Source organism: Pelodiscus sinensis, chromosome 1 (assembly GCF_052426305.1).
Source record: "Pelodiscus sinensis isolate ZL-2025 chromosome 1, ASM5242630v1, whole genome shotgun sequence".
NCBI classification, from domain to species: domain Eukaryota; kingdom Metazoa; phylum Chordata; order Testudines; family Trionychidae; genus Pelodiscus; species Pelodiscus sinensis.
In genome coordinates this window covers 46761085-46778757 of record NC_143052.1, presented here as the reverse complement: position 1 = coordinate 46778757, position 17673 = coordinate 46761085, and the positions used below count along the sequence as shown (strand labels likewise).

Here is a 17673-nt window from a genome sequence, read left to right as displayed (position 1 = left end):
AACAAATATTGAGTCTGTCGCGTTCTAAAATAGGAACAGCTGGTCACCCTAATTTCAGTGCACTAGACAGCCACCACCTTACTCATTCATCTTTGTAAATTGTTATTTGAATCCCACTAATGCTAGCTCAGATCAAGAATTATACTATCACCCAGCCATTACATTACAAAACAAATGCACACAAACATACAACCATATTTTGATATTTGTGCTGCATTGTGCATCCATTTTTTATACTCTGCTTAAAAGTGTAAGCTCCTTTTGGACAGAAACCTATGCTTTTGGCTTGCCTTGCATAAACGTGAATACTTGCTGTTGCTAAAAATGCAATCCCCGTCTGCTTAAGCAAAGATACAGTATATGGCTTGACTGTGACAGCAGAATTATGAAAAGAATATGTTTTAAGACCTACCTGTGAAAGTCTGGCCCTACTGAATTCAACAGAACACTTCCATTGATTTCAAAATGGCCAGCATTTTGCACCCAGGATCATAGAATCATAGAACTGGAAGAGACCTCAGAAGTTCATCAAGTCCAGCCCCCTGCTCTAGGCAGGACCAATTCCAACTAAATCAACCCGGCCAGGGCTTTGTCAAGCCGAGACTTAAATACCTCTAGGGCTGGAGACTCCACTACTTCCCTAGGTAACCCATTCCAGTGCTCCACCACCCTCCTAGTGAAATAGTTTTTCCTAATATCCAACCTGGACCTCTCCCACCACAACTTGAGACCATTGCTCCTTGTTCTGCCATCTGTCACTACTGAGAACAGCCTCTCCCCATCCTCTTTGGAACCTCCCTTCAGGAAGTTGAAGGCTGCTATCAAATCCCCCCTCACTCTTCGCTTCTGCAGACTAAACATTAGGATCGTACATTTAGATTTATTAAAGTGTAGTAAGAGCTCAGTTGTGCACATGAACTGACATTTTTAAAAGTCTTACTAGAGAATCTGTATCAGAGGCCAAGGGCTTTAATCCTGGGCTTTTGTAATTTAATACACGTCTTCATATGGTAGAGTAGCTCCTAGACCAGTGTTTCTTGGTTTTTTCCCTCAATATCAGGAGCCCTTGCATTTAACCATAATCTAGTCGGGCACTTCCCTCCCATATACCACATTGTCCCAGATAGAGTGGGTCAAAACTTTGGGATGTTCAGTTTGGGAGATGTTTCTATATTTCCACATTTGCTTTCATTCACATTTGGAATGAAAGCACTTTCCAAGTATTTTTGGCAAACTAGAGATAAAAAATATCATTTTGCAATCACCAAAATATGTGAAATTGATTTTCTTGTCAGTTTCACTCAGCTACTATAAGGCAAGGGATCTTGCCAGACATGGGAGCCTGGCCAGTGGGGATCTCAGGACTGCTCAGCTCCCTGCCTGAGCCAGGGCATCCAGGACTTCCAGGGTCTTGCTGCAGAGCTGGAAGCCTGGAAATCTTAAGACCGTCTTCAAGAGTCTTCTGCTCAGGTGCAATACACATAGCAGGGAAGTATGACTCTATGAAGTGGCTAAGGAACCCATCAGCCCCAAGAGACCCCGGAGCTAAAAGGGATTTTATTCCTAGAACACTGTGTTTTATCTACAATTCTGTTGAATCTGCAATAGAGTCAACAAAACGTTTTGCATAGCTAATTAGCATTTTCAAACTAAACTCAGTTTTACCAGAAAATTTCCACTCTAGAGGTCACACCTGTTTATAACTTCATAGAATCATAGAATAATAGGACTGGAAGGGACCTCGAGAGGTCATCGAGTCCAGCCCCCCGCCCTCAAGGCAGGACCAAGCTCCGTCTACACCATCCCTGCCAGATGTCTATCTAACCTGTTCTTAAATATCTCCAGAGAGGTAAACTTCCAGGTTAGGAATCTTTGTTCAAGGAAACTTAAACAGGTGCCATCTTGATGGATATTGTAAAAGAAATAATAAAATCCACAGCTGCATATACTGATATAGATGGACATTTTTTATTTTCATAAGAGAATATCAATTATCCTCATTGTGCAAAATTCATGTGAAAGCCCACTAAAAATCATCACCAACTATTTGTAATTTCAAGTTTCTGCCCTAAGCCAACAAGACAATAAGTCTGGCACAAGATGTTTATGATGGCTAAAGCTTATTTCTCCCACTTCTTTTGTCTTCAGTGGTACCTGAATTGTGTTAGCTGAAGCATTTCAGGAAAAAAAATTGCTCTCTGGCTTACAACAGTGTGCTGGTGCGAGAGCACCTAATTAGCCGTTGCCCTGTCAGCTCCAATCAAAGGGAATAGATTGGGGCTGATGAAAAAGCCTGATGCTGGCCTGAAGATTGGCAACACCTGCAGCCTGATGAGCCAAAGGCTATCTAGGCAGGAATGAGCCAAAAGTGGGGGCAGACAGTGAGAGGACTGGAGGCCTTGTAACAGAGGACTGATTCTGCCTGTAAGAGGGAAAAGAAAAATGTAAAGAGTGTATATAGTTTGGCACTGGTGATGGGAGAAGCTTGGGTGAATAAAGACAAGGGTGTTGGTACAACTCTGAGGACTCCTGAAGTCTGATTTGAGAGGACAACCAGTACCCAAAAAAGTGAGTGGGTTGGCTGTTCATGCTTCAAAGTATACATGGAAAATTTCAGCTTGATTAAAAAAAAAAAAACTTTAAAAAGAAAGTTAAACATACATGCCATCTACAATAATGTTTGAAGACAAATATTTACCAACAATTTAGCATTATAATATGGCTCTCAATCACAGTTAACTCATGTGATTAACAAAAAATAAATTAATTGTGATGAATCACAGTTCATCACACTGTGAAACAAATACTAATTTAAATTTATTTAAAAGTTTTTTTGATATTTTGAAATAACTGATTTCAATTACAATAAAGTGTATAGAGCTCACTTTATATTTTACTACAAATATTTGCACTGTAAAAATGATAAATAAAACAAATATTTTCAATTCACCTCATACAATTACTGTAGTACAGGGGTGAGTAATAATTTTTAATGGGGAGCCATTTCAACATTTTGGCAAGTGGTCAAGGGCTGCATTTGTATGGAGACGGTGTGGGGTCTGAAGCAGGGTATGTCTGCACTGCATTCCTCTTTTGAGAGAAGAATGCAAATGCAGCTGAGCAAAATTGCAAATGAAGTGCGGCCGGGTGCTATTTCGAAATACCCTATTTCGAAAAAAGAAAGGCTGTCTAGGCATGGCTATTTTGAAAGAAACCCCTCCTTTTGAAATTACCCTTAAATGTAAGTTCAAAAGAAAGGTTTTCTTTCAAAATAACTGCATCTAGACAGCATTTCTTTTTTCTAAATAGGGTATTTTGAAATAGCGCTCAGATGCAATTATGCAAATGAAGTGTTGGAAATTCAAATCCGTGCTTCATTTGCAATTTCGCTCAGCTGCATTTGCATTCCTCTCTCAAAAGAGGAATGCAGTGTTGGCATACCCACAGAGGTTGGCTGCAGAAGGGAGTTTGGGATAGGGGACTAGAGTGCAGAAGGAGGTGTAGGGTCTGAGAGGGAGTTTGGGTGAAGGAAGGGGCTGTGATCTGAGGCAGGCGCTTGGGATGCAGGATCCAGGAAGGAGATATGAGTGCAGGAAAGGTTTCTGGCCCTGGGGGAGGGGCTCTAGAAGGGAGTGCAGGGTCTGGGAGGAAGTTGTGACCTGGGAGAAGTAGGGAGAGGTATTACATAGGGTTTGAGTGGTGGCTTGGAGCAGGAGTGTGTGGTGACCTGGGGTAGCTGGTTGTGGGGAGGAAGAAGATGCCAGAGGTAGGCTCTGGCTAGGAGACACTTACCTAGGTGATTCCCAGCCAGCAGCCATAAAGGAATCCACAGCAGGCTCTCTGCCTGTCTTCTGCAGTCCCAGGATGATTGGCTGGCAGCTCATCATGTGTCTGCTCCGGGCATTGGAGGAGGGGGGGAAAGAGAGGGCTTCATTCACACATTGCCCCTACCCCCAGCAAAATTTCTCAGTTCCAATTGACCAGAAACTGGCCAATGAAAGCTGAAAGTTTTGCTGGGGGGGCAGACAGTGCTTAAAGTCTTCCCCACCTTCGCCAGTGCCCAGAGCAGAGAGCAGCCAGCTGTTAAAAGTGTGAGCAGCTCTGTGTCTAAGGATTCCTTGCTCACTCCTGCTATAGTGCAATCTCTTTACCATGAAAACACAACTTACAAATGTAGAATTTTTTGTTACATAACTGCACTCAAAAACAAAATAATATAAAACTTTAGTGCCTACAAGTCCACTCAGTCCTACTTCTTGTTCAGCCAATCATTCAGACAGACAAACAGATTTGGTTACAATTTGCAGGAGATTATGCTGTATTTAAGAACCTTTCTCTGCAAATCTGACAAAACACAAAGGTACCAGTGGGGGATTTCTAAAGATAGCTACAGCACTCAATACAAAGTTTAAGAATCTGAAGTATCTTCCTAAATCTGAGAGGGATGAAGTGTAGACCATGCTTCGGAAGGCTTAAAAGAGCAATACGCCAGGCAGAAACTACAGAGCTAAACCTCCAAAAAAGAAAATCAACATTTTGCTGATGGCATCTGACTCAAATCATGCAAGTGAACATACATCAGACTGCACAGATTTAGATCGTTATCTAGCAGAACTGGTCATCAGCATGGAAGCCTGTCCTCTGGAATGATGAGTGAAGCATGAAGGGATATATGAATCTTTAGCGCATCTGGCACAAATATTTTGCAATGCCAGCTAAAACAGTGCCATGTGAATGACTGTTCTCTCTTTCAGAAGAAACTGTAAACAGGAAGAAGCAGCGTTATCTCCCAAAAAATAAACAAACTTGTTTGAGTGATTATCTAAATGAGTGCAGGTTTATTTCTCTACATAATTCTACATTTGTAAGTTCAACTTCAATGATAAAAGATTACAAATACTTAGGAGAATTGAAAAATACTATTTCTTTTTTTTTTTTAACAGTGTAAATATTTGTAATAAAAAATAAATATAAAGTAGGCACTGTATACTTTGTATTCTGTTATAAGTGAAATCTATATATATAAAAAATTAGAAAACATAAAAAATGTATGAATATATTGTTTTCTATCATTAACAGTGCAATAGTGATTAAATTTTAAATCGCTTGACTAATCTAATTATACATCTCAAGAGTGAAAGAAAAAACCGAGGTGTTAATAGTGATGACTTATGTAACATAAGAATTGCCACTTTGGGTCAGACCAATGGTCCATCTAACCCAGTATCCTGTCTTCTAACAGTGGCCAATGTGGAGATAATCCACAAATTGATTTTAGACCCTAGCCAAATGACTGGTTATCAGAGTAATGCTCCCCTGGATGCAGAATTGTCAGAACCAGCTTTCCTCTTCACACAGTACACTCAAGCGTGCTCCTCTTTGTCTACTCATATAATGCACTGTGGCATAATTATTCATAAGTATGCGAACCACTGAGCTCCCGTGCAATTTTGGAAAGTGTGACAGGCACTGTAGGTGACATGAAGCTCAGAATGCTGATATGCAACAATGCTTCCTAGTCTGACTTCAGATCTTGAACTTTCAGCAACTCCAAGTGTACGCCTTAGCCCATTAGGTAGGCATTGGTGAGTGTTGGTGATAACAGTCCTGGTTGCTGGGTACTGAGTGTAAGGAACGCCCAGGAGTACACTGATTGAACTGTCCACCACAAGGAGTCCAGAATTAGTGGAAGGCTGTGTACAAAGGGTGCACAATTTGATAACTAATTAGATTAGATGGCGAAGAGGCAACCCGGCCAATTGGATCACCTGCAGGAATGCTTCCATGTGACCCAGCGGCCAGACAAAGGTGGTAAATGGTGTGAAAACAGTTATTTGGCAAAAGCATCCTTCAACTCATACAATCTATTAGGAGCCCAGTGAACTCAATTCCCTGAGTCAGCTGGAAGTCAACGCTGGTCCTGTTTAGGATGAAACTAAGAAAATCTCAAATGATAGTACGATATGTACTCAGGGGCGGCCCATGCCTATAGGCAAACTCGGCAGCCGCTTAGGGCACCAAGTTAAATGGGGCGCCAAATTCCCTGCCACTTCCCCTTCCTGTAAAGCCTGGTGTCGGCCCCAGAGGAGGAGTGCGATGGCTTCCCTGCGCCGCAGGAGAGGTGAGTTGGCCCCGGAGGAGGAGTGCAAGGAGTTGGCCCCAGGGGAGGCGGAGCATGAGGGTTATAGGGGTTCCCTGCGCCGTGGGAGGGAGGGGTCAGCCCTGGGGGAGGCATTCGCCAGCTTCCCCTGCACTGCGGAGGGGAGGGGGTCAGCCCCAGGAGAGGCGCGTGCGGGGGTTCCCTGAGCCACGGGGGTGGGGGTGGGGAGAGGTGCGCACTGGCTTCCCTCTTGGGGGGAAGAATCCTGGGAGGAGGTGGGTGCAAGGGACTCTCTCCCCCACTGGCACCCTGTTCCCTCTCCCCACTCCCCTGTCCCCAGCCATAGATCTCCATCCCCAGCCCTCCTGTCCCCAGCCTTCCTGTCCCCAGCCACAGAACTCTATCCCCATCCCCCTCTCCCCAGCAATATGGTGGTAATGGCAATTAAAGCAGGATAGTGTAATAGACTATTTTGGATTTGTAATAATAAAAATTATAATTAATATTTGTAATGCATTATTTGAAATCGTACTGAAATATCGTCTAGCTGGCGTGTACAAATCTATTCTGAAAAATTCCTGTCTCTATTTTAATCTGATTTCAGAAACATTGGTTGGACGGACGGACAAACTGAATAATTATACCAGTTTAAATGGAAAATGTTTCCCAGGTTACCAAAAACCTCAGCCTATATCTGCCCTTCAGTTGGGGGGCAGTGGGGATGCCGATTGCATGATTCATCTAGGGCGCCAGTTGCTGGCAGCTAGTGTAGGGCCTCCCCTGTATGTACTTCAGAAAGAACTTTTTCCCTGGACTTGCTCCTAATGTAGACCTGCCTTAATTTATCATTCAGAGAAGAGCACTCCAGTGCCAGTCCCTTTGGCTCTAAAACTTTTTGAAATGAAAAACACTTTTTATGCAATTATTAAAATAATTCTACATTTTTCATTTCTAGCCGTTGTTTTCCTAAAAAGAAACTATGGGGAGCCAAATGTAAATTATCCTGGGGAACTGAACTGAAAGGAAAAAAAAGTGATATTAATGGAAGATGCTCTAGAAAACGTTTTGAATAAGCTTGGAATCTTATGCCTCAAACATAATTCAGAAAAAGAAACTATCAGAAGCTATGACATGCCCTTGATTGTTAGGGTAGCAAACATAATTTATTAAGAATGGTTTATCAGATGTCTTTTCTATTAAAAAAGCAAAGCCACTGCAGCAGAAAATTCTGTTAGAGGATATATGCTTATATTGCAATAAAAGACCCAGAGCTGGCCCAGGTCAGCTAGCTCAGACTGTAGGGCTAAAACACTGCAGTGTACACACTCAGGTCAGGGCTGAAGGGTGGGGGTTTGGCCCAGAGCAGGAGCTCCAGCTGGAGCCCAGACATCTACACTCTCGCCTTGTAGCTCCACAGCTCAAGCCCCATGATTCCAAGTTAGCGGACCCAGGCCACCCACCCCTGTGCCACAGGTTTTTTTTTATCACAGTGGAGATGTACCTGGAGTTGAATATCAACACAATTTCAAAATGGTAAAGGATTCTTTTAACATATGCCAGTAATTTTTTTTTGTTATCTTGGTTCCAAAACAGTTCTCACTTTATTCCTAAATGTTTTAAAGAATCATTAATGTACTTTGTTTAAAAAAAAATGTTTTTACTAATGTATTAAAAAGAAAGAGCTGCTTGGTTTATTGTTACTCTGTCCTAATCTCATATATGAATAAATGGTATCTGTAGTTTATGCTGTTTACGTAAAGCAGAAATTATGTAAATGCAGCTATTTTAGGCTTAAAAGGGGTTGGATAAAAAGAAATATCTGTTCAAATGTGGTACTTCCTTTTAACCCAGCACAGCTAGAACTGCATAGATAAATAGTTCATGTAGCAGTTAAATCTCATTTCATTCATAGGCAATCCTTAATTCACAGAACAGCAATCTACACATAAAATACTATCACCAACTAGCATCTTAGTGTTTCTACAATATTAACATGCATAATAATCTTTAAAAGAATGTATAGCTCTGATACCTTCTTTTGTCTGTTTTCAGCAGCAGCCAATTGAGCTGCCATTCTCTCTTGCATTTTTCTGCAGTGAGACATGACAGCTTCTAAAATGGAGAGGGGGTTGGTACACATGGACTTCTTTTCTTTACCACCAGCACCTGCCTCATAGTCTCTTTGCAGAGCCAGAAATGGGTCACTAAGATTAAACCTCCCATATCGTTCCTGGATAAAAACCTCCTTCCGGCGTGCCTAAAATATAAACAGAGAGATGAACAAAAACAATAATTAATGGATTTTTCAAAGTACATCCATGCACACATCAGCTGTAAATCTAAAGGATAATAAATATTTAGAGTTGTAAAAAATATTTGACCCGAGCGCACTTATTAATAATTTATATCTAAATAGAAGTGGTAGACATATTACACAGATTTTATTTTTTATTTTGATTTGATTTTATTAAAGCAGTGCATAATGTAAGCAAGCAAAGATTTCTTCATTTGCGTATAGAAATTTTAATTCTTTGGAATGGTGTCAAGAATACCATAGAAGGAAGAATCTGTAAAGTTGCTGTTATGCAGACAAGAAAAAAAAAGAACTATATTTTGATATTGTAGAATCATTTTTTTAAAATTCAGTTTACTAAAAATAATGACACTCAAAGTATACAGCAAAGATGTCTACACGGTATGTCTACATAGCAAAGAAAAACTTGCAGCTGGCCCTTGTCAAGTTCAGTCCAGCTTGTGGGGCTTGTTCTGCAGGGCTATTTCATCACTATGTAGACTTCCAGGCTTGAGCTGAAGGGTCCCAGAGCTCTGGTTCCAGTCCAAGCCTGAGTCTGCACAGCAATGAAACAGCTGCATAGCCTGAGCCACATGAGCCTGAGACAGCTTGCATGGGCCAGTCATGGGTTTTTCTTCACTGTGTAGACACAGCACTTTTCATGGCTTTTTAAGGTATTTCAGGAAACTGCTGTAACACCAAAATGTTTATTTTTTAAAACGACGTGCTTGACAGATTGTCACTTAAGAGGACATATAGTATGACCAGTTACAACAAAAATGAGGAAAGCTGAAGAGTATCCATACACGTCATTCAAATTTCTCAAATTCCCACTTCACAAAATCTGGTATTAGGACACAATGGAAGTATCACATGATCAGCAAATCACTTAGTTTTATTATTTAAATGTGTGATCATATCCATAAAATGCAGTATGGTATTTTACTGATGGAAAAGAAAATTGCAGAAAGTTATATAAAAAATTCACATTCCCTATCACTTCAGTCTGGTTAGAACAAAAAGTGATTTTTTTACTCATTAACCCAAGTAGTTAAGCGTGCAACATGCAAATCAACAATTTATGCCCATTTCAGGAGAGGTATTTTTGGTGTATTCATACATTTTGTGAATAGGTCTACAGATCAATGCTGACTTGTAATTCTCTGATCTAAAAATATTATTTTGCAAAATTCTCAGTGTTGTATCCTAGTCAGAAGCAGGCAATATTGGTTGTTTGTAGCGTTGCAAGAGTGTTGTGGAAGGTTTTTTTTGTTTATTTGGGGGGTTTAATAAATAGGAGTAGCACTAACGATAAAAGGAACTAGCCAACCTACCCAAATGGGATTATCTGCCTTCCAGACATCCAACTGCTCTCTCTTGAACATTCCAATCCTGTTCAGATTTTGCAGAAAGAAAAAAAAAACCCTAATGCAATCACTCACAAATGGTGACTGAAAAACCATGGATTTAAAAAACAAACAATAAACTAGAATTCGTAATTGTCTTCAGGAAGAAAATCCCCTCCAAACTCCAAGGGGAGAAAGATGAATATGAAAAATCCAGCAATAGGATATTTTTAAATATGCAGAATTACAAGTAAAAAACAATCTCTTCTCTAGAGAGGCAAGAACTACAGGGGAAAAAAAGGCCATCAAATATACATTTTTTGAAATGCAAATGGGAAGAATGCCTCCTGCCACACATCAGCTCTAACCACTCAATGGCCTGTAGGACAGATTCTAAAACTGCCATAAAATTACTCAAAAATTTAGCCTACGCAAAAAAAAGAAATTCATATGATAGTAAGATATGTACTCTTACCCTGGGAGCATAAACACAGAATCAAGGGATAAGGCAGGAAAACTCCCTAGAGACTGGAACCCAAGCAATAGTATTTAGTAATGCATGGTCTACACTACAAAGGAAGGTCAAAGTAAGATAAGCAACTCCAGCTACATAAATTGCATAGCTGGAATTAATGCATCTTAAATCCCTGTCCACACAATGGGAGCTGGAAGGCAGCAGGCACTCCTGTCTGCTTCCCTTGCTCCTCATGAGGAGTAGGAGTACCGGTGCCAACAGGGGCATCCTCTCAGTTTAAATTAGTGAGCCTTCAATAGACCTGCTAAATTGAACCTCAGAAGATGGACTGCAGCAGCATCGATCTTCCGCATAGTGTACACATAGCCCATATGTCTAAACTATCAGATATGCCTCTGTATGCAAGTGAATAATCCTGAGGCAAGCTGAACAACAGTGGCTGACTTACTTTAGACTGAATGAGACCCAACGTGGCCCCTCCAATTTCAAGCTAGCCAAGTTATGGCTGAATAAAATACAGTAAGAACAGCCATTCACAAATAGAGATCTCAAACAAAATCCAACTTCTGGTTGGGCTGCCTAAAAGCCAATATTTACATCTAATAACCCTTACCAGCAACTTTCCCCCATTTAATTTGTGAAGTGAGGATTGGATAGGATTAGAAATGTGGATATGTGAAAGATGGCATGGTAACAGGCAAAGGTAGGAGCCCATCTCCATCTGAAGAAGAGATTTTGAAAGACTTTGCAGCCCCACCTTATCCTGTATATCCTGGTATATTCAGAAGTAGGCACTCAAAAGCATAATCCCAATATGATCCACTCACTGCTAGCAGGACAGTGAACTTAAATGAAAGAAAACCTTATACTTGTCTGTATAATTTAGCTCAGGAAAAACTTTCACTATTTTACGCAGACCCAAAGAAGACGTCAGACAGAGGGGAATTTATAACTGGAGACTGAAAAGCATCAAGCCTCATATGCATCTGATGAAAAATTGTAAAGAAACTAGTCTGAGTGTAGTCCCTGAAAGTGCAAAATATCTATCAAATGGGCCTAGGAGAAATTAAGGTAAATTTTGAGTTATAAAAAGATAAAATAGTACATATGGGAGGACAAAGGGAGGTCAGTTTGTACTATATTATAAGCCTTTTCTGTTTGATACCCTTTCTTGCCATTGGAGACCTCTGATAATTTAGAAAAATCAGACCACCATCACAGAGAGAAGAGGCCTACAGCGCTCTATTCTTCATAAGCCACATTGTCAGGAAGACGTTCCTTGATTGGAATGGTAAAAGATAACCTGGTTCTGAATGATTATCCAAGATCAGGTTTTTAGGCTGATAAAAAAATAAGAACTCTCGGCCAATTAATAAGAACCCATTCTAATATGGATCCTATTGAATTCTCGTATTTTTAATCACTTGAAGATTTGCCCTTGCTACCAGAAGTATTGGTAGACAGACATATGAACCTTTTCACAGAGAACAGAGAAGTTGTGCCTTGCAAATATGATTTCCTTTGGGATAACAAAAGATGACTGGAAATAGAGGCTTGGTCTGCATGATACCATGATTTCCCTCTGCGTTAGCACATAGCAAATAAGGACGTCAAGAACCTGTTGGCTTAATCACATACAGTATTTGAAACAGGATCATCCTTCAGGATACCTGGCGTCTAAGTTGTTCAGTATTGTTGGTTTCTAGCATGAAGAGATGTAGACCTGTATGTAAAAACCAAATCCTCTGAATAAAAACGCCCCTCATTCTCATAAAGGAGTGTTTTGGACCACTGCACAAACACACTCAGTATCAGATCTGCTATTACTAAGTAGAAACCCTCACTCCTTAGACTAGCTGCTTCACTCATCAAAGCATCAATTTAATCTGTTCCACTAATATATCTGGGGTCCAATAAAAAGATCATTGGCACAGAGGTTGCCATGGATATCAGCATCAAGTTTAAGAGCTCCATGTACAAATACAAATGGGTCTTGACCAGAGCTCAACATAGGAATTCCATTGGTGCTCCCAATAAGGAGTTTTGGATATAGCAGCAGACGGCTGGAGCTGCATGCAAGGTCTCCAGCAGCCCTTTCTGCCAGCAGCAGGTAGTGTGTCACTCAGCAGATATTTGACATGGAGGCTTCAAATGTACCTATAAGATGGCATACTATGCCATAAGACGCATGCTGCTTGTTGGCCTACTCCTGGAATCAGGCCAGTAGGCCATAAAAAACTGGAAAAACAAGTAATTCAAAGCATTGAGAGAAGAGCGCCAAAATCCTCATGCAAATGCACTGAAGGACTGGAGACAGAAATCCTGAAGAGCACAGAGTGTTCCATGTTTCCCAGTCTAGAGAGCTAAGACCAAGGAGAGGCCTGCACAGAGTGCATCCACAGATTTTTTTTAAATATACAATACTGTGTAGGTTTCTTGAGATCATCTGCCAGATTCAACTGAAAAAGCAGATAATTTCTTGGAAGCTGATCTATTTCCCCACATTTAGAAAAAGTTAATGTGTGTTAGAGAGAAAGAACATTAAATACAATTTGTCATTTTATAGACTGCAGTGAGAGAGACTCAACTGTTCATTTTTTGGCCAATATTTAAAAGCTAATAATTGGCTTTTTTTCCTTATAATCAGAATGGAAGATAACTTAAATCAGCACACTTTATCTTAACTATTATTCCCAGAAATCATTAATGAGTTCTTTTACTGCAGAACTGTTTTATTTTTCATTACAAACATAGCCTTTGCTGGCTTCTAAACAAGTCCAGCTTTATGACTCACAGACACCTGGTGTTTCTAAATCCTGCAACCGTAATCACTTCTGGAGCATGCTCTCCCCTACATACTTTAAAATTTACCGTACAGACAGCACACTATTTATAACTACACATAGTTATATTTAGCATTACACAGTTGGATTTTTTTGCAGTTTAAGCGGCATTTAACATTTAACTAGTGTGATAAAACATTATCATGTTAGAATATAGCATGTAAAGTAGACCAGTCACACACAAAATTTATACTTGTCCCACTGGGAGTATCAGACCTATACACAGACTCTCCACTGCACCAACATCTATGTATTATAATTTATCTAATACGTTCTTGAGTTGCCAAGTATGGTCTTCAAAATAAAGCTCCAAATTCTAAAAAAGAAAGCTTAGATGGAAGTTTTGCACTGAAGGCAACCATGGAATTTTACCAAATGCTGGCTAGACATGGTTTATTTGATGAGATGATCAGCTTCCAACCATTACACTATTGACATAAGCTTCAGGGGGTAGCCAAGATAGTTTGTATAGGATAAACTTAAAAAACAAAAACTGGTCTGGTAGCACTTTATAGACTAACAAAACATGTAGATGGAATTATGAGCTTTCGTGGGCACAGCCCACTTCTTCAGATGACTGGAGTTTTTTGACAGACTATCTATGGAAAATAAGTTGACGGCACAACCTCAGCATAATTCCTCAGATCTATTATAGTAATTCAGCCAAAATGCTGAATTTCTGGGCTACCTAAATAAACAAATATGCTCAATGTTCACAAATACTACTCCATTCACAACTTTTTAAAGGTTCTGAGAAGCTAGTGGGAAAAGTACAAAGAGAATCTGTAGATGAGTTATATATTAGATCTGCTTCTCATATCCACAGAAGCATAAACCGTGAAAGCTTTGCTATCTCTTGCTCCCTTCTCTGTACTGTGAGCCTCAAGTCATAAAATCTGATATTGCCAATGTCAATAAGTCCACTTTTATGCCATTTAACTTTTGCAGTATGTACAGTCCTAACTTCACTTACTCACTTTCTTGAAGCATTATTTAATGGTTGCACTAGTACAAAGTTATAGATCTTATACATTTAATTTTAAAATGTTTGCAAATAGCAAATTTTAATGTGTGATTATTGCTGTACAATTAAACTGCAGTTAAAGTCACTGTATAGTGCAAAACCTGAAATTATCCATTTTTCCAGATTATTTATGAATATGTTAAACAGTATTGGTCTCAGTACAGACCCCTGAGAGAGACCACTATTTACCTTTTTCCATTCTGAATACAGTACTTGTAATTTATTCCTATTTCTTGTTTCCCATTTTTTAACCAGTTACTGATACATGAGAGAGCTTCCCTATTATTACAGGATGACTTACTTTTCAAGACTCAAATTAAATACATTAACGTTTTTCATATTTGTTTTAGAAATCTAGCACAGTTGTGTATTTTGATGTAATTTGCATTCTCCTAACAAAACATTTAATTTATTCATTTCTCTTTTATATGTTGCAGGTGAAAGTGAAAATGAAGACAAAAATCAATGTAATAATTTTTCCACTAAAAGGCCTCAAAACCAAGCAACAGGAACAACATGCTAATAATGTATCAACATGTCAACTGAAGTTTCAAGTGTTGTATCTATATGCAACCAGCCTGACAAATACAGGTACCTACTGAAGAAATAGTGCCTCCAAAACTTGGCAGTTCCCAATCTTTGTTGGTAACAGTTACGAAAGATGGCTACTCGTGAATCACAAAGAAGGAAAGCTTCTCGATGCTATAAGTAGTAAATGTGGACGAGCTTGGTTTGCCAAAACCAATGCTGATAAATTAGGTGAAAAAGCTGCAAAACACCAAGGCTGTGTCTAGACTGCATCCCTTTTCCGTAAAAGGGATGCAAATTAGACCTATCGCAATTGCAAATGAAGCAGGGATTTAACCGCCCCCCCGCTTCATTAGCATAAAAATGGCTGCCGCTTTTTCCAGCTTGGAGCTTTGCCGGAAAAAAGTGCCAGTCTAGACGTGGATCTTTCGGAAAATAAAGGAATAAGGGATCTTTTGGAAAAGGCTTTATTTTCCGAAAGATCCGCGTCTAGACTGGCACTTTTTTCCGGCAAAGCTCCAAGCCAGAAAAAAGCGGCAGCCATTTTTATGCTAATGAAGCGGGGGGGGGATTTAAATCCCTGCTTCATTTGCAATTGCGATAGGTCTAATTTGCATCCCTTTTACGGAAAAGGGATGCAGTCTAGACAGAGCCCAAGCCTCTGGACTGTAACAACATTTAGAAAGCTTTAATCTCTCCTACATACACTGGAGGAGCTAACTACTCCAACTAGTGCTACTATGAAGTACAGACTCTTCAAAAGACGTTTTAAAAGTCATATATTTAGCGTCTTCATTCTAATTCTTTTTTCACCCAGAGTCCAAAACGACTGAATATTTTAGAAAAAATAGAAGATACACTGGGATTGAAGTTCAAATTAGTGCCACCTGGGAAAACTCACTGGCTTTCTCATGAACAATACTATGCTGCTGTCTTAAAATTGCTGCACAACTACTAGCTTTGGAAAGTATCTACCAAGCATGGCTGGCTCTGGGTTTTTTGCCGCTCCAAGCAAAACAAATTTTGGCCCCTTCTCCCCCCCCCCTTTTTGTTGGCTTTTACACATGTTTGCACTTTGCAATGTTTTGTTTTGTTTTTTGACTGTTCAAAATTTTAAAAAAATTAAAACAGAAAACTTGTAGTTGGTGAAATAAAAATTTCTTACTAGTCATTTAATTTTAACAAAATCACAATTACAAGCAATTTGGGTCCAACGATACACTGTAATGAAAAAAGGTAGCACCAGCCCCAGTTGCAGTGGGCGGCTGCAGAATGCCAGGGGCTGCTGTGGCCTGGGCTGTGAAGGAGGGCAGACCCCCCCCCCCCCCCCACTGCAGCCTGCCTGGCCTCACAGGAATCAATGGGCGAACTCCTGGGTTTTGGGGAAGCCAAGGCACCTGGGGCGGGGGGACCTTTTGGCCTGGCTGGGAAAAGGGGCCCACCTCCTTCCCCCCGGCAGCATTTCTCAGGCTGCAGGCCCACGAGCCCAGTTCCCAGCCCCAGGCAGCCAGAGACTATTTGGTAGGAAACCTTTTCAGAACCAGCCGAAGCAGCGCAGCCATTGTCCTGAGGTCTGGCCCAGGCCGGGAGGGGGTGGGTCTCAGGCTCTGGCCAGCCACCTGGGCACTAGGTGAAGCAAAAGGCACAAGAATCTCTCCTTCCCCCCCCCCCCCGACCACCCTCCGCTGCTGAGTACAGCAAGGCCAGCCCCAGCCAAGGGGGGCAGAAGCTGCCTGGGGAAGCAGGACTCCAGAGAGGGAGCCACACAAGGAGCGGGGAAACCCAGCCCTGGACTCCCAGCAAAGGGAGGACCCATTCCTCATCATCTCTTGGGCCCATCCCTGCCAGACAGTGCAGAATCCAGCCCCCCTGGAAGCCCTGCTGCGGGAGCAGGAAACCAGGGGATCCACCGCTTCCCTGCCCTGCCAGTCTCACTAGGCATCCAGGCTGGGGTGCACTCGGGGTCCAAGAGCCGGGCTGGTGGGGAAGGGGCCACCGGGGAGCCGTGCATGGACCTGGCGCTGCCGCTCTCCGCTTCCCCCCCAGGACCTTCCTAGCCCCGGGCCCCTGGCCCGCATGCAGACGAGGCAGGAGAAATGCCCAGCGCCAGGCGGCCGCGGACGAGGCAGGCGACAACCAGAAACAAGTGGAGCTTGTCCTTGGCGCCCGGGCAGCGGCCCCGCTCCAGCCCCATGAGGAACTATCCACGGGCCCCACTCCGCCCCCTGCTGCCAGACCCACATCCCCGGCCCAGCCGTGGGAAACCAGGAGAGGAGGAAATCAGCTGCTGTCCCTTTAACATGTACTGGCACAGAGCAGAGGTCAGGCCAAAGTAGGCAGCGAAGCTGGGTAGCAGCAGGAGGCAGAGGGCAGCCAGCAGGCTCCAGGCACGCATGGTGCCAGCACTGCGCAGCAGGTAGTGGCGTCTCCCACGGCCCTATAAAATCAGCGGGGCAGGGTGGGGCATTGCCAGGGGTTGCTGCTTACCTGGAAATGCTACCCCTGGAAATGTGCTGCCTAAAGAACGTGCTTGATTTGCTGATGCCTAAAGCAATCACTGCTACCAAGATGGGATGGACCTAAGTAGTGAGGCTAGTGGATTACTTTTGCTACTACATTCAGAGAAGACTACTGCCATTATCTCTCGTAAGTCTACTGTGAAAATCACTTGGGTCAATAGTTAAACAATGCTAACCAGGTAGCTGCCACAACAGTAGTAGATCTTTGTGCAGCAACAGAAGAAAAATTCAGATCAGAGAGAAATCCACAGAAAAAAAGTACTAGAAGAAACAAACACTTCAGTCCAGAAATTGACTAATGAAGGCATTTATAATGAATCCTTAAGTGAGGAGGAAAAGAAGTGTGTGTTAAGACAGCTGAAAAAGCACACAGACTTGATTTTTACAAATATACAACAACTTCTGGATTCTACTCAACCTCTATGTAGATTTTACAGACCTTGGTCATAAAAATATCAACAATTGAGTGGAGAGAGACACTACCAGCAAATCAAATTGTAGACAGAGGGGTATAGATCATACTATGAATGAATGATTTGACTCCA

The 17673-nt window shown here is 41.6% G+C and overlaps 1 protein-coding gene across 1 annotated transcript in view; it reads right to left on the bottom strand.

The window, feature by feature from the left end:
* Window positions 1–17673, bottom strand: part of CTTNBP2 (cortactin binding protein 2) — a 188569-nt gene that overhangs the window by 106973 nt on the left and 63923 nt on the right. The window contains 1 exon segment of the mRNA XM_006122544.5: window positions 8133–8357. Within this exon segment, the coding sequence (XP_006122606.3) occupies window positions 8133–8357 (225 nt within the window).